The 22426-nt window shown below is 38.4% G+C and overlaps 2 protein-coding genes and 1 long non-coding RNA gene across 7 annotated transcripts in view; 2 read left to right on the plus strand and 1 right to left on the minus strand.

Moving 5' to 3' along the window:
- The window catches only part of sh3kbp1 (SH3-domain kinase binding protein 1), a 45831-nt gene extending 42932 nt beyond the window's left edge, over positions 1-2899 (minus strand). For both annotated transcript variants that reach the window (XM_085286741.1, XM_085286740.1), the window contains exon 1: positions 2553-2899. In XM_085286741.1, coding sequence (XP_085142867.1) covers positions 2553-2556 — 4 coding nt within the window. In that variant the 5' untranslated portion in view covers positions 2557-2899. The remainder of the gene's footprint in view (positions 1-2552) is intronic.
- LOC146567125 (uncharacterized) lies at positions 2889-4627 on the plus strand. 3 transcript variants are annotated; one of them, XR_014893880.1, is made up of 3 exons: positions 2889-3173; positions 3799-3919; positions 4045-4627. It is a non-coding gene; the product is annotated as an uncharacterized LOC146567125 (long non-coding RNA). The 3 variants fall into 3 exon arrangements; XR_014893879.1 differs by having other exon boundaries at positions 3799-3885; XR_014893878.1 differs by having other exon boundaries at positions 3799-4627.
- Positions 4628-10241: 5614 nt separating this feature from the next.
- tfr1b (transferrin receptor 1b) lies at positions 10242-22071 on the plus strand. Of its 2 annotated transcripts, none has more exons than XM_085286743.1 (19): positions 10242-10293; positions 12259-12313; positions 12530-12737; positions 12857-13028; positions 13139-13276; positions 13633-13717; positions 13874-13996; positions 14321-14416; positions 14523-14662; positions 14851-15020; positions 15115-15234; positions 15326-15411; positions 15502-15565; positions 15743-15810; positions 15891-15958; positions 17822-17912; positions 18033-18260; positions 18348-18482; positions 19346-22071. In XM_085286743.1, exons 2-19 carry the CDS (start codon positions 12281-12283, stop codon positions 19556-19558), a joined length of 2238 nt encoding a protein of 745 aa, XP_085142869.1. In that variant the 5' UTR covers positions 10242-10293; positions 12259-12280; the 3' UTR covers positions 19559-22071. The 2 variants fall into 2 exon arrangements, with proteins under 2 accessions (XP_085142869.1, XP_085142870.1); XM_085286744.1 differs by having other exon boundaries at positions 19388-22071.
- The last annotated feature ends 355 nt before the right edge of the window (positions 22072-22426 follow it).

The raw sequence follows: 22426 nt of genomic DNA on the forward strand, positions 1-22426 counted from the left end.
TATCATAATGGCAGTAGTGAAACTTGCATATATTAACAAGTTTATTGTCTTTGTGTTTAATGGTTGAATGCACAAAATGTAAAGACTTTAAAAAAAAGAAGAAAGAAAGCCTTTTTATTACTACACTTTTGAGCCTCTGAAGGTTAAAGAGAAGAATGTCTGACACTTTTTATTTTTTCCCTGATAACTGAAGCATTACACAAAGCTGCAATCCACTGTAAGCCTGATGTCTGGGCCTTCATTTTGTACGATGTGTGCAGGAACACGCAAACAAGTAAGCACGCAAGCTTTCTCAAACTATAAGGCCACTGCAGAATGGGGGTGTAGATGCCCAGAGAAAAATATGAAGTGAAACTACGAATGTAAATAAACGCAGTTAAATATACAAATACTTGTTTACTGATGCTGAAACGTTATAAAAATTGTAGGTTTTTATGTTTACCTAACTAAGAGATGACATACTCTGAGTTTAAGCTGCTCAATCCAAGGGTGATTAGATGTTTGTCAAATTAAACATCACTAATGAGTTCATTACGAATTCAAGTGCTTAAGTTAAAAATACTTACGATGTTTAGAGTCCCTTGGCACACAGTGTCACTTAGGAACTACACCCAGTGGCCTGAGCTACAAAATGTACAAGAGGCGAGCTATCTAAAGTTATCATAACTCAGGATTTTCAGTTGACTGCACTATATATACATAAACTTGATATCCTTGGTTGCTCAGCTAACTATCTTTTTAACCAGAAAACATTTGCAAAATGCTACATTTCAGGTGGTCACAGAGAGTTAGGTTTCGGTCTAATTGAATCATTCTAGCACTTCTTCAATAAAGGCTGTTATTGATATGTTAATCATCAAAAACCATAGTTGGCACTCAGGTTGTACATTCAGAGGTGTTTCTCATATTTGACCACCCTGGTGTTTGTTCAAAGTAAATGTAAAACCTGGACACAATACTCCAGGTGTAGTTCAGGACAATACCTTGGAGTTGAGTAATTAACCAATTAACTTAATAATAATTCTTAACCTGTAAACGTGCAGCAAATCGATGCCGATCCATCTTCAGTTAAGGGCGAGGTTAGGTTCATACCCTTTTTTTATTAAAGCTTTGAAAAAAAAAACACTGTCTAGTTTCTGAGAATATGCTTTTTTCTCTTAACACATGGCTAAATCAAAAACCAACCATGGATGAAGGGCTACAATACTGTATAAAAATTACCAGCACAGTGTCTTCTTCCAGAGAAAAGAAGCCTACTCCAACCCACCTTAAATGCTACTTAATTGGCATGTATGTTTGAACAATTAAAAGTGATTTAATGACAGCTATAAGGTCAAACATGTCCTGGCTGATTAAAAATTATTTAATTTAACTTGAGTGGATTAACAACAACAACAGATTGGTTTGTTATATATTTAACCAATAAGGCTTACTGGGTTTAAAAAGGTCATATCCGTGTGCTCTTTTACTGTCTTTTTCTCTTTTAAGCAGCAGTTTGTGTGAATGAGTCATCCTGTAACCTATAAAAAGAATGAACTAAGAGACTGTGCACCGTGTTAGTGGTGAATTCTTAACCTGTAAACATTTCCCCTACACCATATTTATGATCTGTTTAAAAGCCGAACACCTTAACATAGTGACTACAGGGATTTGTGGGCCTCTGGGGTAATTTACTGCTTTCCCCAGTTGGCATTCCAGCATTGAAAGTTGTTTATAAGCGTGCTTCCCCTGAGGTCAGCCTTGTATTGTTTGTTTACGTGCCTGCAGAGAGAGACCTCCAATTTAAAAAAAAAAAAAAGTATTTAAAAGCAATAGGATGTAACTGGAAAATATCTGCAAAATATCTTAATTACTGCTTAGAATTGTAGAGAGTGCTGCTGATCTGTGAGTCAGCCGTTCAAATAATAAATATAAGGAATTCTTTTAGAGATTTTAAAAAAGAGGGGGGAAAGTAGCATGGAAACCAAAGTTGAACCTCCGAGTCTGCATGACGCCTGTGAGACAATCCGCTCATTTGTACTTGTAATTGATTACTCGTCCGCGGACTCTGTGGGTAATTAATAGTCATGAATTGCGTGCAACAACGCAGTGCCGTGGGAAATAATGGCGATGATGAGAACGGTAAGGCCTGTTTCATCCACAGAGCTGGGGAGACTTCGTGGGACACAATGGGCAGACAGACAGAGAGCGAATGTAAACGTGTCAACATCTGCAACTCATCAATGCTACCCGGCGCTGCTTTCCTAAAATCGCTCCCGTGCGGACGCGCTGCAACTCCCACGCGCGGGCTTTCTAATCGTGAATAAAGCCTGATGTGCGAGAGTACAACCCCGAGCCTGCGGTCGCCTTCGAAACAGCCCTGCTATGCATGGAGCGACGTCAGGGGAGGTGAGGTGGGGAGGAAGGAGAGAGGCTGAACCCTGCGCGCATCTGGACCGGAGGTTGATTCCTGTCCCCATCCAGATGCGCAGAGGCACTGGAGGCTATTCTGGGAATTTCTACAAAGAACAAGCTAATAAAAAGAGAGAGAGAGGAAAAAAGCGTCACCTTACCCATTTATGTGTCCCGGTGTGCTGGTAGTGCTCCTGCAGCCTGCTCGGTAACGGGGAAGGCGGTTGTTTCAGGTATAAAGGGGGTTTGCGCCGGACCGAGCCCCAGCCTCCTGCTCGTGCTACAGATCCGCTACAGCAGCGCTGCTGAAACGGGAGGAGCGTCACACGAAACCATATTCCTTCCTCTTTTTTTTCTTTTTTTTTCTTTTTATCTCCGGTGACACGGCAGAGGAGGCAGAGCGAGTGACCAGAGACGGAAAAGGAGCTGATGAACGAATCTCTCTCTCTCCCTCTCTCTCCCGCGTTGCCTTCAATTGCACCGTGTAAACTCTGACTTCCCCATTCGTATTTAGCCACAGCAGGAGGGTACGTTATGAACACGCTGTGACGCAATGTGTTGCACCACGCGTGATGTACTCGGAGCAGATGGCGCAGGGACAAATTCTGTGTTATGGGACAGGAAATCCCAACACCCAAAAAACGCGCTGTGCAGTGCAATGGAAAGTGTAACATGGGTTTGTTTTTTGTTTTTTTGCTTGTTTTTTGTTTTTTTGTTTTTTTTGTTTTGACATCACATGTGACTACTTTTCAGTAAATATCAGAACGACGAATGGAAGTCAGGTAAGTTAAGAGAAGAACTGAGGTCTATGGAAGGATTCCCACATTTGATCAAGTTTATGTTAGAAACCTTTTAAAGCAGTTTCATCTCATACAGCCAGTTTGAATAAAAATCCTGTTTAAATACCTCAAATTTACGACATTCGCCTCATGGTAAAAAAAAAATTAAAATAAACAAAACAAACAAACAAACAGTTCTTGGTGCCAAGAGTGGCACAACCAGATTTAGGAGAAAATGACTTTTTCACATGGGACCAGGTAGGTCAGGACAGCCGTTTCCCGTTATATCAAAACTGAATCAACATTTACTCAGGTCATCTTTGTCTAATATTGAGATTCATTGGATCTGAAACAAAAACGCAAAAAAAAACTTTCGAAATGCTGTCAATGCTTTTTCACATCATTGTGTGCACAGTGCGTGCAGGTGGATTTCTGACTGCCTCTATGTGTATTATATAGCTGAACACTCTAACTACTTTTACTGATAGGTTATGTAAACCTTTGACATAAATTTTAGAATTTCGACTGTTTATTCAACCACATTAGATCTGAAATGAAACAATAAAAGACAGCAGGTGAGGCCTATTTGTTTACAGATGTGCTAACTTGCCCTTCCTCTATCATTCAGAGTTGGCAGCACCTGTTGGAGGGTTGTGGAGCTATGAAAACCTGTTATTTGGGATGTCAGTGGGTGTCCCAACATCCTCGGTGTTCTGTGAGTTCTGGGATCCTACAACTATCTACCCCAGGTTTTCCACAGTCTGCTCACTTTCCTGCCCAACATTGATCATTTCTTTTCTACTGCAGCTGCTGACTGCAGCTTTCTGCCACCTCTGATGTTGTCTTGATGGTTTACTTATACTTTCATCCCCAGGTCCTTATGTGGTTTTATTGTGGATGTTCCTGCAAAGCCCCTGCTTGCAAATTCCCCTGGGAAGATTTTCTCTTTCAAGCCTTGCTGCACTACTTCCATGCAATTTGCTACGTTATACCAGAACATCTTCCTCTCAAATGTACTGTCACAAGGGACTGTGGGTTTGACAAAGTAGGTCATTTGTGTTTAGATCAGAGCCGCAAGTCTCGCCTCAAGTAGGTGATGGGAATTTCTAGAGGAATTGTAAACGGGTTGATGACCACCAACATCTTACAGTCCCCTTATTCCATCCAGTAATCTTCTGCTTCCTCTGATTTACTGCTCCATCTTGGACAAATACTATCAACTGGTTTGTTCTGCTTGTTTGTTTGGCCATTGCATCGTTGCATTGATGCTTAAAAAGTGCTACAGAGCATAAGAAAGATAGGTTTTAACCTACTCAATCTTTAGGATTTTGAGCTTAAGAAATCTGGATGCAGAAAAAAAATATTTATGTAATAACATAAAGAGAATACCATTGTATTACATTAAATAACAGTTATATTTGCAATCATTTTACAAATAAAATAAATATTTTCTGTAACCAATTCATCCAAATCTGCACATTCATCCCTCAATACTTGGAAAAATGGATTCACTTGGAAAATAGCATTTTCTGAAATGCCTTTTCTCTAAAAATAAGAACACTCCGGATCTGGGTAGTTTATGTGGGTTTCAGTAAATATGTCAATATTTCCAACAGCCTTTGAAGTTGGTGTGAGCTCAAAGTCTCACACCTGTGTAAGCTCAAATTTCTAGACAACCAACTGTAACTGCGAAGAACCTTGGAAAACACATCCTGTGCCTATGCGAGTGCCAAAGACATATTTGGTATCTGCAAATAACGGGTTTTTCCCTGTGCCCATATTCAACTTGTCAAGCAACTTTTATGAAATTCAGGCTGGCATTTTTTATTTATTTTTTGCTTAATCCTGCTAAGAAATAAGAGTGTTTCCAGACCTCCACCTTGCCTTTGGCCTCTGCTGATGAATAAGGCTGTTCTAAAATTAACGTGAAAGACACAATATGCTGACTGTAATATAGTGTTCTGATTGTGAGAGACAGTATTCAGACTTTTATACACCATCAAACACATAATTACGCTCTCTCACACCATGCTGATGCAGTGCTGTTGCCCTCTCTGGATCAAACCACACGTAGGGGAGAATGTGCTGGCAGCAGCAGAAAGAGGGCGATGAAATGATGCAGCAGATATCGGACAGAAAGAGACCAGGATTTTTTCTCACAATCAGCTGTGACTTAGTTGGCGTACATTGACAGAACAAGCTGCTCTACTGACAACAAAGGAGATCTGATATGATAAATTGTAGTACGCCGCAGAAATGGCATTCACATGAATGTAGATAGACTATATTTGTCAACGCATCTCAGGTGTTCGTGACGCCAGGGATAGTTGTCTGACCTTGACTTGCATGTGTGAGGGATTTTGTGGATACAGTGCTGCAAGCTTCTATCTGCTGTAAACTAGAGTGGCATGTGATATATTATTAAGTATAAAAGAAAACAATACAACACTCCTGTTTTGTGTAAGACACCAAATTAATCTTCAGATTCAGTATTTCTGGCCAAGGGTTGGATGAGAATGATACAAATTTACTGTGATTACCATGACAACCATGAAGCACCAGCCAACATTAGCTTAGCTTCAAAGAGAGGGGAAAAAAAGACGCTTATGCTCTTTTCTTTTAGCTATGTGTGAACCTGAAACAAGCTGCTTAACAAGTTTTTTGATTGATTTGCTTATTTTTGTGTCTTCTTGTGTTATTAAATCATAATGTGGAAAGAATGTAGTACTTAAACAACATGTTATTAGCTGTTTCCCATATTGACTTGACAATATTGTTGTCAGGGTTACTGCAAATCTTTCAAGTCAAAAAATGTCATTCATATTTACAATTTCAAAGCCACTAATTTTTCTAATTATTCCAAAACTTTATAAATAAATCACACATTTTGAAACAAGTAAGGATTCTTAAATATTACATGTTTAGTTGAAATGAAAGAAAAGCATCAAATACAAAAGCTCTTCTCAAATGCATTTGATATGCTGACTAATGCCGTTGCCCTATGGTATGTGGGATTGTAGGACTGAAATGCATTCATATTTATACATCATTAATAATGATTCATTCAGCAAGGGCATCTGGTTAAAAAAAATCTGCCAATTCAAATATGCAGAGCTAAGCCCTTTGGCAACCCCTTGTGAAAAAGGGAGCAGGAGAAAATAACATTTACATATATAAATATAGCATCGGCAGAGATTATTCTGCATACTAAGTAGTTTAATTTTGATAATTTAAGTAGCTTTTTAACGACATAACTCATACTTACAGATATTTATGTTCACATCTACATTTCATACTCTCGTAACTCGATGATAAGCTTCGACTTGCACATGCTAGTTAGGGGGAAATGATGTTTCGGTCCTGTGTATGTTTTGTACATATTTCAGAATTGACAATGAAGTTGCCTATGATATTGACTTTTGACCTTTTTATTACTTTTATGCTAAATGGCAATACAGAATTTGTAACTAATTCAATATCGTTATCAAAAAGAAGAACCTTTATTTTCACAAACGACTTGATTACGTCTTCAGTCTCCTACGTTTCTATTTTAATTCTATTACATCACTCAAGTAATTTAAATCAATGTTAATGTTTTTTTGTTTTTAATGGTGTCATTTAATGAACCATAGTCACAGTGGGAGTGTTAGGTGTGGCTGTGTGCAGGCAGGAATAGGACCCAAGGTGCAGACTCCGGAGACGGACGTGAACTCAAAAAGGCTTTAATTAGGTACTCAAAAATATAACATAACTGAAAAAACTCCAAACAAACTTAAACTGGAGAAATGACAGAACACACAGCTAAGAAAACGGTAGATCGCAACACAGACACAGAGAAACACAGGGCTTAAATACACAGAGGGAGCAATCAGGGAATGAGTAACAGGAGGGAAACACAGCTGGGACAAATCAGAACTGACGAGACCAAAGAAGCGTAACCTGAACACACTGAGATAAGACAGAGACCTTCAAAGTAAAACAGGAAACACATAACACAGACTCACATGCAGGCACTACAGAGGGAACAGAGACGTGGGACCAGGGCAGACACAAACACTGACTGGATGTGGGGATACAGCAGACAGGGAAGACAGCAACTATGGAACACAGACAGAAAACCAGAACACTAAAACTCTAACCAACCCCACCCAGAGAACCTAAACTAAGAATGATCCTAAAACCCATAAAGCAAAGCTAGAATATAATGAAATAACAAAATCAAAGAACCAAAAACACAAAACACTGGGTCAACGACCCAGGGACCCTAACAGGGAGTTGAAATGTCACAAATTTAATGCCATAACAGACATCAACAAAATGCAACACTGTTAGTTTCTACTGTCTCAGTGTCAACAGGATGTTTTCTCACACACACTGATGCTGCTGCTTTAAGGATGAAGAATTGTTTTATCATCAGAGATGGTGGTTATTATCCTCCAGAGAAAAATAATTTATCACAAAGCACTAAGGTGACCCCATCTGGCGGAGGGTTGGTATTACATAATGGATTCAGCCTTAGTTATAGTTTGCCCTCTACTGTAAATGTAGAAAAACATAACAAGAGTTCCTAATACTGTGGGAAGGATTTCTAGCACCTTTTGGGGGATTTTGTACATCACATATGAAAAAAAATAAAAAGCTGCATTTGAGAAAATCTTGATCGCTTTTATCTGCAAGGATGGGGACTAAAGGTGGGACCGGGATGGCAAAAGCAACATCTTGTTTGTGGCTACTGATATTAAGTATTAAAATACTTGCACTATATTATGCATTAGATTATAGTTTTACTACCATTTGCTTAGCTTTTTTTCATGAATGCATTAAATCTTAAGAGTTCTACAAGACTGTTTGTGCATCTCAACAAATTGCCCTAAGAGCTTGATCTTGGTTTCATAACACTAAAGCATGTCTGATGGTTGCAACTGAGAGAAAAGTTTGCTGAAAAGCAAGTTGCTCATCAGGAAACTAAAAAATATCTCTTGGCACTTACTTGGGTAGTTATCTTCAAGAATGTTCTAAATTAAGTTAATTTAAATAGATGCTAAAACGACATGTATAAAATATGCATCAAATCATATAAAAATACTTAAAACATGAAATAAAATTTCATTTTTTGTTATTTTTAAGCTTAATATAAAAAACCTCCAAAACGTCTCAGCATACAAACCTTTATCATTGTGTTAAATAGAGATATCAGCCTAAAGAAGCTGTTTACCAAGTTCCTGTCTCTTTAAGCCCTCACCACATGTAAACATTCTGTAAAAATTCTGATGGGAAAACTTTCAGAACAATAAAGCAATGAAATAATCTGTCACCCTCAACTGTTAATGACAAATGGCTGCCCCTTCCTGAACCTAGCTCTGTCTGACATTTCTTCCTGTTAAAAAGTAGTTTTTCCTCCTTGTTTTTTTGTTTGTTTTTTTACATTCATGAAAATACCAGTCAAGCAATTGAAGCATTCAAGCAATAAGAAGGTGCAGAAGTATATGGATTTTTCATTTACACTGTTTTGGAGTTCTACAGGTTTTAAAGATTCTCTTGGTACAACATGACTAGAAATGTCTTTTTAGTTTTTAGGAAATTTGTTTAAATCCTTGTTGATGGTTTGAATACCAAACTGCATTGTTTGGTTATTTGTTTGCTTTTTTTAACTGTTAAATACAAATAAAAGTACATTTTATTTTTTTAAAAAGAGAGGGTGCCGTGGAGGTCTTTGATGTTACAGATCTAATTAGATCTGTTTCAGTGAGAAGAAACAATTGTCACATGAGTGGATGACTGAAATGTCTTCTCAGGCCAGCATTAACCACATCACATGGATACATCACAGTATTGACATCACAGAATGAGCTAAAGTTACTGTAAGTGTCTTCCACAGATGGCTGTGTACAGCAGCATGATTTCCCATTCATTTGTATTATAGTGGGTGGTTGTTAGTAATGAGGCGTAATTATAAATGTGTGCTTGTTCAGTATTTTGTTCCTCCTGTCCTGCTTGTTTTGGTAAAAGGAAGTAGACTACAAAAGGCATTTGATTAAAAAAATAAATAAAAATGAAGGAACAGAGCATGCCAACAATTCAGTCATTATTCACAGAAGCATTGGTGTCGTGTGGTATGTGAAGCCTGGCCTCAACAATCCAGGTTCATTATTTCAAACTCCACCCACTTAATAAAGCATATTTCTCAGCACTGCTAACAATGGCGAGTTTTGTAATGTACTACAAGTGCTACACTGCACAAGATCAGAAGAAAAATAGCCACAACCTTTTAAAAGTAATGGACAAATAAAACTGTGGGAAAGCTATTAAGTACAAACGTCTTCTAAGGGTCCAATTGTTACTTGTTGAAATACATAAATACATTGTAATTCTTTAATTATGGTAAATGGTACCAAAAGTTCATACTGGATCAACTAATCATGCTAAAAGCTACATATATATGTGTAGGTTATCATTGATCCAGGTTTTGGCAGGTGGGGGAGTCCCAGGTATTTAAACCCTAGTGAGGGTTGTCCCTGGACACCGTGGAGGGTTATATGACCCTGGACAGGTTGCCAGTCTGTCGTAAGGTTAACACAAATATAATGTCAATAGACGTAAAAATTAAAATAGTATAGATGTTGCTCCATAAATGGGCTGTAAAATAAAATAATAGCAGTTGCATATAACATTATTTCTAATGGAGACACTGCAAAAGATAAACCTGGATAATTATTTAATTATTACATTTTTGTGTAGCTCATGTACTATTATGTCATGCAATTTAAAAAAAAATCATGTGAAAAAAATACATATACATTTATTAGTATCACAAAGTTACAGTTTAAAGGTGTAATTTTTGGAGGCAGAAAAGCTCTGTTTAATGTTTTCTTTATCCAAACTTATTAAACATACGTAACAAAAAAAACAAAACCCAAACAACTAAAAAAAAATCAGTAAATTTTCCTGAGATAATTTTAAGTTGTTCATTAAATTATACTTGTACAGATGTATAACACATTTCTCCGCACATCAAATCACAGGCTCTGCGCATGTGTGTTAACAGACGACCCGGAAGTGGCACAGCTTTATAAAGAAAGGAATCTTTTCAGTAAGGAGGCGGACGTTGTAGAACGTCGAGAAGGTGAGAGTCCTCGCTTTGGTCTTATAATAATCAATCAATCATTCGCGAATGTATTTTAATTTTGAAAAGAAAGCCTTTTCTTTAGCTGCAGTGCGTTTCATTCGATTCCTGTGAAGCAATGACTCAGAATATGTGTTAAACGAACGTTTTGCTAATGATCTTAATAGTGTGCAATGTCACCTGGCTTTTCAATGCACTCTCTTGCCACCATGTTTCACTGTTATAGTTAGCCGTAAAACATATATGTAATGCTTTTATTTTTGCCCAATCTTAATAATAACAACGCATTCTGCGTTATTATTAAGATTGGGCCTGCAAGTGTAAGTTCACTTAGAGCTGGTACATGATGTAACCTTCAGGAACCACTCCCCAACGGCTTCTTGTTTTAGAACTTTATTTATTTATTTATTTATTTATTTATTTATTTAATGAACTTTATTGGACAAACAAAGAGTATACAACATACAAACAGATGAAGTATACAAAAGAACAGAACATGAACACACAAAACCAGGGCTAAAATTCTTGCTTCATTCCTGCTTGCTCTGGTAATGTTTTATAAATGTATGTAAGCCTTATCCTTAATGGAGGGAGGATTTATTTGAAGATCATTGAATTAAACTATGTTACTTGCTGGCTGTAAGATGCACTGCAGCAGGAAATACTTGTATTATCTGCAGGCTGACAAAATGTCTTCAAAGGACGTGACACATGGGGAAATCTTCCTCCTTTGAGTAAACCACACATGGCATGTTTCAATAGAAGGATTAGTAAATACGGTAACTCATAAGGAAGCAGACATCATTTAGATAGCACAAATATTTTTAGCTTATTTTTTCAGTATATATTTCCTGGTTACGTTCTTGGTGTTTTTAAATGCCAAAAAAAAATGATGAAACGTTTTTGTTGTGTGGTGCCTTTATGTGATAAACTTGGTCACTGATATTAGTCAACCAACAATTACAGTTTTTTTTTTTTTCTCTGATGTTTGCTGGTATGATAATGTTCCATAGTTTCATTTCAGTACAGTTTGTCCAGCAGAGAGACATAAACTATTACATCTTTAGTACTGGCTGTAATATTACTCCCCTGTAAGTTGATTAGAAAACTAAACATTGCTAGTATGAACCACTCGTGCCAACCATTGGGTGCGCTGGTTAACTGATGGATGTAATATATTAAGAAGCAGGCTGCTCCTGTTTGTTACAGGCCCACATCTTGTAGATGAGAGGGCTGGATAGCAGAAAGAGATGCTGTAATTCTGCACTGCACAGATCTCATTCTTCCCTTATACAGAGTATATAGTTAAACAGATTCTCACTCTATATGCACTTTGATCCACATAGTGTTAATAAAACAAATTTCAACAACAAACAGCACAGCCTTCATAAGGTGACACAGTATTGTATGCCAAGCAGAGCTGTAAACTGCATGGTACTGTAAAGACAATTGAATACTATTCTTTATCCTTATTTTACTTGAGAACTGGCTCAATTACTTATTTTCTGTTAACTTGTCATCTGTGCGGGACCACAGGAGACAGCCCCTGCAGCTCTGCGCTGGCTTTTTTTTTTTTTTTTGATACCAGATGTCCTTCCTGACCCCCTAAGGGATTTGTGTCTCCTCCATTATCGTCCAAGTCTTTCCTGCACATATTTGCATTCTTTGCATTCCCAAAAACAACCAGAAAAGCCAAATCCTGTGTGATCCACAGCTCAGATAGAGAATACCGTGTATATAAAACAAGGTTTTACTGTATATAAAATAAGGTTTTTAAGGCAGTTAGTGTAGAGGAAACACTCCACCCAGCAATTCCATGAATAGCTGCTCTGTTACCTGACTTGCTGCACGTCCTCCTTTTTCTTTTTTTCCCCCCCCCTCCCTTCTCTCTCGTGCGCTCTCCTGGCCTCTCTCTCTTTGCTGCCCACTGCCTCATCGCCTCTTTGTTCTATATTCTGTTTTTAGAACAACAACAAAACCAGGAGCGATGGATCAGATGAGATTGGCGTTTAACGGCGTGGTACGTTCACAGCCTACATTTTGCACATTGTCACGTCTTTATCATTGTTTGTATCATGAGCAAACTGATAAAACGGAAGCAATCGCAAAGTGACAAGCTTTGTTTAGCTTTTTTTTTTTTTTTTTTATTAAAAACAACTGTAGCATTGTCACTACTTATGGAGCTGCTGAATCTGGAGCGTGTCGCTCTCATAGTTTTCACTCTGATCTTCTCCAGGTTAGAAGTGTGCGTTACAGCAGGTTCCCCCTGCAGCCCACAGAGAATGGAGAAAGGCATCTGGAGGTCAAACTGTCTGAAGATGGCACTGAGGAGTTTACAGACGTGGAGGCCGAGGGCTCACCAAGCTTCAGGCCGGCACCTCAAAATTATAGCCGGTGTTCCATTGCCTTCCTGCTCCTGGGAACCCTGCTGATATTGATCGTTGGTAGGTTATGCTCTGAAAACCTCTTATACTAATCCAAGTCTACAGAAAGGAAAATGACTCTTTATGTACTTTGTATGTACTACATTTTAATCGGTTTTGGTGTGTGCTGTGTCTTCCAGGCTATCTGGTTGGTTATATCAGTCACAGTAAACCTAAAGTGGAGTTGCTGAACTGCAGCCCAGTGACACAAGCTCCAGTTGCACAACCTGCAGAGGTTGAGATGGACTTCAAGAACATCTCTCAACTTCTTGCGAGGAAAATGACCAGGGAGGCCTTTCAAAAGACTCTAGGGTACACTGAATACGCACACACCTTCAAACCAAACACACATTTAATGTCAATCATTTCAAGACTAAACTGAGATGCCAACAGAAAAAGTAAATAAGATGTCCTTTCTGCAGGGACTTTGAAAATCCCGGGTGTTCAGCAGGAAGTGATAAAGACATGAGTTTGGCAAACAGCATCTTTGATGAATTCAAGAAACTAGAGATGGATCCCTGGACAGACATCCACTATGTTCAGCTGCCGATCCCAGACAGGTACCTGGAACTTTAAAAAAAAAAAAAAACGTTTTTTATTTAATTAAATGATTGTGGCATTAATTCAGAGGGAGGCTTTCTATCTCTGTGATTTCCTGATTTGAGTTTTGCACACCAAACTGTTTAGTGTAAAAGGAGGAGTTACAAAATCAAAAAAAATAAATTCTACAAATTACACCTGGATTTGTCCATTGACATTTTCTAATGCTTCATTATAAGTTATATATTTGTTAAATAAACACTGGAACACACATGCATGTTTGTGACGAGAAATGGATTGAAATGTCACAAACCTGTAAAATAAAGTGTGTCCAAGGAAAATAATTTTTAACAGGTTCTTGCCTTCTCCTTTGCAGCCAGAATCCAAACAAGGTTCAGTTTGGTTCAGAAGATTTCAGCCTTACTGGGTATCTGGCCTACAGCGCTACAGACAGAGTTCAGGTGAGCCTAAAGCTTTGGCAAAGAACCATCTTAGTTTCACTTTCTGAAACCTGTGACACAAACCACGAATGTCAGAAGATTTGTAGTTAGGACTGTTGTTCAGAAACCTTGTGTATCTTGTTAATTTAACTAACTGCTATTAATTGGTATTTACAGGGCAAACTTGTGTACGGCAACTATGGGCGTAAAGAGGACCTGGATATCGTGAATAAAAATAAGGTTGAGTTAAAAGGCTGCGTGCTGCTCGTCCGTGCTGGAAAGATCAGTTTTGCAGAGCAGGTATGTGTGCATGATGAAGATGGTGTAGGTAGGGCAGCAGAGTGAAGCGTTAGAAAAATGAATTCTACTTGTGAGTAACTCAAATTTAACTGCAACTTTGAGGAAATGGGTTCAGTTACTCACAGCTGGTTGTCAAAGTTTTCTTTAAATTGAAAAACTTTCAATTTAATTCAGCTTAAACTTTTATCTTTTACATTGATCAGCCTTCACTTGGAAGGCTTTGAGATTCATTTACATTAAGGAAGCTGACGAGCAGGTTTTGTTCCAGGAACAAAATTTAGTTTTTTTTTTTTTTTTGTTTTTTTTTTCCTCCCCTTCTTTCAGGTGGCCAATGCTGCAGATAGAGGGGCGTCTGCTGTTCTGATCTACCCCGATGAAGCTGATTACAATTATGTAGCTGACACTGTGCTCTATGGACATGTGAGTTTGTAAAATAAGTCAAGTAGGCAGTAAAGTGTTGTTTTGTTATGATAGTGGAATTTCCCCCCCCCCTTTACCTGAATCTGTGTTTTCATGTCCCCTTCAGGTCCATCTGGGCTCAGGTGACCCCTACACCCCTGGATTCCCCTCCTTTAACCACACCCAGTTTCCCCCAACTCGGTCATCTGGCCTCCCCGAAATCCCAGCCCAGACTATCACCCGCAGTGTTGCTGTAAAACTTCTTCAGTAAGGCCACACACAGATCAATGCAGACATGAACAGTGTTCTACAGATTAAGAAACATTCATGTTTACCCGCTGTGTGATGACCATGATGATCATGGCTCAGCATCAGTTAAACAGGACAGCTGCCAGACACCTCAGTTCAGTATATATCTGCCACAGTTAAAACTTTTTTCATTTGTGTTCTTTTAGGAAAATTGGTGGTCCTGAACCAGATGAAACAAGTGGTTTTAAAGGTGGATTCAAGCAAGTGTCTTACAGGCTGGGAGGCGTTGAGAACATCACTGTTGAGGTCAACAATAAGCTGGTGAACAAGGAGATCCATAATGTGTTTGGGGTGATCAAAGGATTTGATGATCCTGGTAAGACTAAACTTTTATTTGGCGTGACTTAGCTTTTGCTTAGTCTTAGGCCAAGACGTGTGACATTAAGATGGATTTGTTCATGAATCTGCAGATCGCTACATTGTACTGGGAGCTCAGAGGGATGCCTGGGGTAGCGGCTACGCCAGAGCCACTGTTGGCACCTCAGTACTGGTGCAGCTGGCCAAAGCTTTCCGTGAAATGGTCGAGAATGGTAAGGAATAAAAACAAAATGCTATACAAACAACAGTTGGTGGGACTGGGTACACTGGACTGCAGTGCAAGAAGTATCATGTCGTCTATAGATGGGTTCAGGCCCAAGAGAAGCCTGGTGTTTGCGAGCTGGAGTGCAGGAGAATATGGAAGTGTTGGCGCTACAGAGTGGCTGGAGGTGAGAACTGAATACCTTTTGAAAGGAAATGCCTGCTGTGTTGATAGTGTTTTAACATGTCTCATCTGTTTGTTTTGTTTCCTTTTTAAGGGTTATATGGCCTCTATTGACAAAAAAGTGTTCACCTACATAAGCCTGGATGGGGTTGTCATGGGTATGTAGACAAATTTACACATGCAGGACATCTCAGCACTTAAACGGTGGCATTTGTCAGTTGACCTCTTTTTGTGTGTGTGTGTGTGTGTGTGTGTGTGTGTGTGTGTGTGTGTGTGTGTGTGTGTGTGTGTGTGTGGGTTTTTTTTTTCTTTTTTTCTTTTCTCTCCTTTACAAGGTAAGGGGGGCTTTATGGCCTCAGCAAGTCCACTGCTCTACAGCCTCCTTGAGACCACGATGAAAGAGGTATTACACTGATTCATAGTGATACACGTTTCGTACAAATGGATAGTTTGTGCTGACTGTAATCTGCCTTGTTCTTAAAGGTTAATAGTCCTGTTGGTGCTGGCACGGTGTACAACATGGCAGGAGAAACAATGTGGGAGGCTAATGTGTAAGTAGGAAACCAGTGTAGTGAAATGAACCACAGTGCATAAAACTTTAGTCAAGTAATAGAGAGGAACACTCTTGCATATGAAGGGTACAAATGGATTTACTATAAACAGGCCCCTGGACAATATTTGACTGATGATGATTGATTGTACTCTGAGATTGCACACCTTCATTTATTAAACTATCTGGCTGATGAGCTAGTCCTAAAACATTAAATATACATTTGCAAGTCGAAGCTTTTATGTAGGCAAAATTAAAGTGTGTGTGTGAGTGAGAATATGTATATTTTCAAAGTTGGCAAAGGTGATCTTTAGGGCTGCCACGATTAGTCGACGTAATCGTGATTAGTCGACTATCAAAATCGTCGACGACTGATTTAATAGTCGACGCGTCGTTTGAAGCTTTGTAAGATCACAAAAGATGCAGGAATAAGTAGTAGGATTTAAGAGTGTAATAACGGACTGAAACAGAAGATGGCAGCACTGCATGTACAAGGATGCCAGCTGCCGTTAAATCCCGAAGAAGAAGTAGCTCTGTCCCAGAATTCATAGCACAGCCCAGCTTAGTTTCCAACAATGGCGGCAGCTAGTTAGTTTTAATATTACTCTTATTATTCTTTCTGGGTCACAAAATAAACGTTTAACATATTTTCAGGCGAGAATGTAGCTGTGTAAACCTCAAATATCTGCTCAGTTTATCAAGACACCACATATTTTCAAAAGTGCTCCGACGTTTTCGGAGACGTCTGTTACCCACTAGCTCGATAGCTAGCCGGGGGCAAGGCTCACTAGAGCCCGTGAGAACACTGGACTCCTGGCAAATCGTTTTCAAACCCACCGCTATCTTTCACTAATCAGGTTAAACATGATATACAAGTCATTTAGATAACTTAAAAATGTTATTGTTTGGCTTTTTTTTTTTTTTAGTATTTTATCTGTTCCTGAGTAAATCTGTTTGGCTGAGATTAAAGTTATAGTTTTTACACAGCTGAATAAAAGTCAGACAACTGATTATCAGAAGTGTGAGATGCTCGAGAATATACTCCGGTGTCCTGTTAGATTTTAGATAGCAAGGAGTTTATTAAACACCACCGAAACAAACTATCATCTTGTCTTTATTTTTAGTTAGCACATACCTTAAACACTTAAAGCTGTAAGCTAATGATAGTTATATAAGAGCAGATGCTGCTAGTGCAATAAGCTGTACGTTTTACGTCCAATGGATGCATGATCTGATTAGTCGACTAATCGCAAAAATAATCGGTGACTAGTCGACTATCAAAATAATCGTTTGTGGCAGCCCTAGTGATCTTAAATAGTTTGTACAGTAAAACGACTCTAATAATCAGTGAAATCTGATGTTCTTTAAGCTTGCAAATTTCTGCCAGTTATCAGAATATTTTCACATGTTGTTGCAGTTTTATAACCACCCTCTTGAGACAAAAGCTTGAGCTTCACACGGCTCTGAATGCCATAACGAGTGGAATATTGCTTAATATGGTCATCCCAGGTATTCCGGTTGTAACCCCAATCCACCTGTTGTTCGAAAGTGGGGAACCAATTGGAAGTAAGGAAGAGGAGCTAAAATGGCTCGTTTCAGACAGGATGAGCTGAGTGACTACACAAAGGCTCTGTATAAGATTAAAAAATATTAATAAGTGTGAGTCCTACAAAGCTGTTCTACTAGAGCCAAAAATAAGTATAATTGGCCCCTTTAAAATAACTGTCTAAACACTTATAAAAATGACTCTAAAGCAGTTATTTCATAGCAGATAATCAGGGATTACTTTGTTTCTTTCTGTTTTACCCATCTACAATAACTTTTTTTTTTCTTTTTCTTCTTCTTCTTCTTTCCCTGCATGCAGAATGAGACCGATGACAATAGATGACCCAGCCTATCCCTTCTTGGCTTTCTCTGGAATTCCCTCAGTCTCCTTTCACTTCATCAAACCAAATGTGAGGGGTGGTTCATTTATATATTTAAAAAAAAAAAAAAAAAAAAAAGTCTGCTTGTCGTTTTAAACATTAAGCAAACAGTGATGTGTATTGAACTGTCTGTATGTTTCTCCACTTAAGTCTGAGGTCTACACTTATTATGGCACTCAATTGGACACCATGGACCAACTTAACTATGAAACCAACAATCAAACCAACGAGATCACGGCGATAGCAGCGCAGTTTGCTGGTCAGATGGCCCTGCACCTGGTTCACGACCACCTGCTGAGCTTGGATGTGAACCGGTACAGCAAAACTCTCACCAAGGCTGTGGTGGGCGTCTACAAACACATCCGGCTGCTCTCGCAGGTTGGCGTCTTCCTGACTCTTTTTGTTTCATTTTTATCCATGTTATGAATTTCATGTGATTAAGAATATTTGTTTTGTCTGGTGAAGGATTTGAGTCCCAGCTGGTTGAACCGTGCACGAGGCTCCTTCCAGCGTGCTGCCAGTAACCTCTACAATGACATTGCCAACACCAACTTGGATGACAAAGAAGCCTGTCGAATCCTCAACAACAGGATCATGATGGTAATGCATGTATTACAAGACCTCTGCTGGGTCGTGTGTTGTAATTTAAAAAAACTATACATTTTGAAAATACTTTTCTGCTCCGTACCCCTCATTTGTTCAGGTTTGATGAACCTCAATCTAATTTGTCTCTCCCCTCTCATTCCTAATTTTTGTAAGTTGTAATACCTAAAGCTCAACTGTGAGCTTGACGAGCATGCAAAACATCTGTGGCCCTAGTTTTCCTCTTTTACTAAAAGAGGAAAACTAAGGCCACATGGAATTGTAAGCTCAGTCAGTTTATAGATGTCACAGATGCTGACAGACCAAGCTTGGCGTCTGTTTTGCAGTGCTGTGCTCGCATCAGAAAATGTTGGTTTACACAAGATTGTCATTAACCAAAAGCTCAGACATGCCATTTTGTTACTTAGCAGAAGAGTTTTAAGTTCAAACAAACAAAACAAAAAAACTACAAGATGCTGGATTTTGTATTTTAATTACAAAAAAAACTAGTGATGTGGTTTGACCCAACTTAAAATATTGTGCAAAAAATCTTGAGCACAATATTCTAAGGTTCCTTGCTTTATATTTTGATAGAAGAAATGGTAAGTGGGTGCATCGATTTATTGCAACGTGCAAACATGCATGGCATGGAAATGCATGCAATCTACACAAGTGGCCGACGTTGTTTTATGGCACCTTATCTGTTAGTTACTGTGTAGTGACGTCCTGGTGTCTTATATCCCAGCTGATGGAAATGAATAAAAAGCTGGGACTCTTTTTCTACACCTAGTCTAGCATTCTTTTCTGGAACCACAAGGAAAAAATGAGCAAGAGCTATTCTGTAGTTACTAATTATGTGAATTTTTGTTTTTTAACTAAAGGTTGAGCACAGCCTCCTCTCCCCATACGTCTCACCTTTTAAGGTTCCCTTCCGTCACCTACTGTTTGGCCGAGGCTCCCACACTCTGGCGTCCATTGCTGAGACTACTGACGTGGATGAACTCCACACCCAGCTGGCCTTAGCCACCTGGAACTTGCAGGGATGTGCCAATGCCATGGTGGGAAACATCTGGGACCTCGATGAAGAAATTTAAATTGGTGGGACGCAGAGATGTGAGGGTGGGAGTTGTGTGTTTGCATGTGTATTTTTTGGAAAGTAAATCATAGCGCTCCAATATCAGCACTTAAAAGCACAAGCCGTTAATCAGAAACCCCAACCTTTGTTATAGGCTCATGCTCAGATTTCAGGGGAATTCAAATCAATTCCACAAATAGTCTCGAAGAGGACAGTGTTAAAGTGTAGGGCTGAAAACTGTGAACAAGGATTACTTGAAGAAATGAAATGCTACTGACAAATCCACCTCCTCTCAAGTAGACTCGAAGCCCTTGCTGCGACCACTTGCCATCAAAGCACTAAAAGACCTTATATGCATTTGTTTTTTAAATTATTTATCAGTGGCAGTGTCCACTATAAAGCTGTTTGTCTTTTTATACGACATTATCGGAAGCAGTGTCTTCCATAATTATGACGGTTATACTGTCGAAACCTACGGCAGTATCTGCTACAGAAATGACTCCAAATGTTGCTGGGAAAAAAAGACCCAGATAAAGTTTAATCTTTCTACCCTCTTTTTCTTCCTTTAGCGTTGAGCTGCTGTAAAAGCAGGCTTTCACAAATAGACTGACATAAGTGCATCTGTGGAGAAATTAAGGGTATAAAAATTGTATCTTGGTAGATTAAAAAAAATGTATTTAATGAGATTTTTCCAATGCCTGACTAAAGCTGGCAAGGAAACAAAAAAATTGTCTGCAGTTTGTGGAAAATTGTTTATTTATCACAAGCAAAGAAGTTTATTCTGCAATTGGTGACAAAGTGAATGTCAAATAAGGTTTAAAAAAAACAAAAGCAATGCAGGCACAATACTAAATCCTCCGAGCTCAAAGAGACCTTTATGTTGCACTGTCTACTTTGGAGCATTTAATGAGTTGTAATATTTTTATCGGGAGCAGTGCCTTCCATAATTAAACCGCATTATCGGGAGCAGTGCCTTCCATAATGATAAACAGTGACGGTAGTTTTTGCCTACCATTGTGTGTTTTTTGTATACGTGTATTTATCGAGAGCAGTGTCTCTCATATTTCACTTGAAAAGTGGAACAACTTATCGGGAACAGTGTTTCCCAGAGTTTTATACTTTATTTATTTGTTTTGGGCTTTTGTTTTGTGTGCATATAGGTATAGGTCCTTCATAGAGTGTGTGCACTCTTCTGGTTCCTACTGTTTTTGTTTGTGCATACATTTCCTCTTTAATACTATTTCTAATCATAGTGAGCCTCATCTGGGCAGGATTGACAGTACAGGTCGAGGTAGAAAATGAGGACATTATTCCAAACGGCGCATAAACAAAGTCATCTAGATGAGGTGGTGGGAAAAGCAATTTGTCATTTGTATTGGTTATAAATCAGCTAGGAAAAACTCAATACTCACATTTCTAACTTTTCAATATGAATTGATAGTTCTGTGTCTATAGGGTTATTATAATCAGTAGGGGCTCATAGCCAATTAGGTTTAAATTGTGGCACCAATAAAAGTATACCAGTGTCAGTACCTGCATCAGATTCACAATTTTGCTCTTTGAGTTTAATCAGTTTTTCTTAATTTAATCAAATTGTAACTTGCTGATCCTCAAGGAGAAGTGGTTGGGAAAAGGAGAAAGGGGCTACACACCTAAATCTACCCTGCAGTAGCATATTGAAGCTTTTACAGGGTCTCGCTCTTTTAATAGCTGTGATGTCTATAACTACATTATTACTTTAATGTGACTTAGGCTTGCCTATCCTTCAAGGTTATTTTAAAATTCCGACATTTAATTGACATAACAGGGAAACTGCTGCTTTCATTATCATTTTTTTTTTTTTTTTTTTTTTTTTTTTTTTTTAAATTACCTACTGCCTTCCCAGTGAATCCAGTCCATATGAGGCTTTTACTGCTTATACAATAATTCTAAGCACTGGAGGATGTTGAAATGAGTGCACTATAATCATTAAAGTTATAGCAACAAACCTGGTCTGTTAGCCTTGTGACCTCAAAACCTCTTTTCTTTGTTAGTGACTGAAAACACAAATGAATTCACTTGCATGGGTTTTCTCCTCACTGCATGTTACTAAAGTATAGCTCAGAGTGGAACAATATTACAGTTTCACTTGTCCAAATTAAATTTATTTGTGGTTGTTTGATCATAATTCCAACCTTTTGAATTGTTATCCCTGAATTAGTAGAGTTATAACCGTCAAGTTAAAATGTCATAAATCAGTACAGGATATTAAAAGCTACTAATCGTATCAAAAGGATCAGTCACTGAAAAACTGTTTCATTATTTAAGCGATTTCATTAGTTCAGCTACTCCTGTATTATCTTGCATCCATTACAAGAATAAGTTTCTCCACATCCTGAACTAGAAATGTGATCATTAGAAAATTTGTTTTGGCTAACTGTATTGCTGAAAAATACTGAGACTGATTTCTGTACTTCAGATGTTGTTGACATTCTTTATCGTGACATCCATGTTCAGTAGAAAATTGTAATAAACCCTTTGGCTTAGCATAAAGACTGTCTCGCTCCTTCATTGTCTTAATCCTTACGGTTTATGTTATAGCTAAAGGCAGGTTCAGCTTTGAGGGGTTTTTTTTTTTAAGTTTTTCTCCCTCTTCAGATGTTCAGTAAATTGAAGATTTACTGAACTAATTTTCTCATTAATAATTTTAAATTTCAATCATGACTGTAGCTTGTGTAAAATAATTTTAAAAAGACAAATTTGTTTTTAGAGAAACTTTTGGTGTACCTCAAGAGTTTTGCAAGTAACCCTACATCGGACAACCGATATAAATCAAATACTTGCCTCCAATTTAATGAAGTAATGGTAAAGTGTGTAAAGAGGACGTAAAAATTAGCGGGAAATAAAA

This window comes from Mchenga conophoros, linkage group LG9, assembly GCF_057382185.1.
Source record: "Mchenga conophoros isolate Kocher_MC1m ecotype Shallow Benthic linkage group LG9, M_conophoros_male_GT1.1, whole genome shotgun sequence".
Lineage (NCBI taxonomy): Eukaryota > Metazoa > Chordata > Actinopteri > Cichliformes > Cichlidae > Mchenga > Mchenga conophoros.

Excerpts from the sequence above, each read along its gene's own strand:
- tfr1b (XM_085286743.1), top strand. The coding sequence starts at position 12,281 with ATGGATCAGATGAGATTGGCGTTTAACGGCGTG. Across the intron at positions 12,314-12,529 it reads GATTGGCGTTTAACGGCGTG|GTTAGAAGTGTGCGTTACAG; the intron begins GTACGTTCACAG and ends GATCTTCTCCAG. Across the intron at positions 18,483-19,345 it reads TCAACAACAGGATCATGATG|GTTGAGCACAGCCTCCTCTC; the intron begins GTAATGCATGTA and ends TTTTAACTAAAG.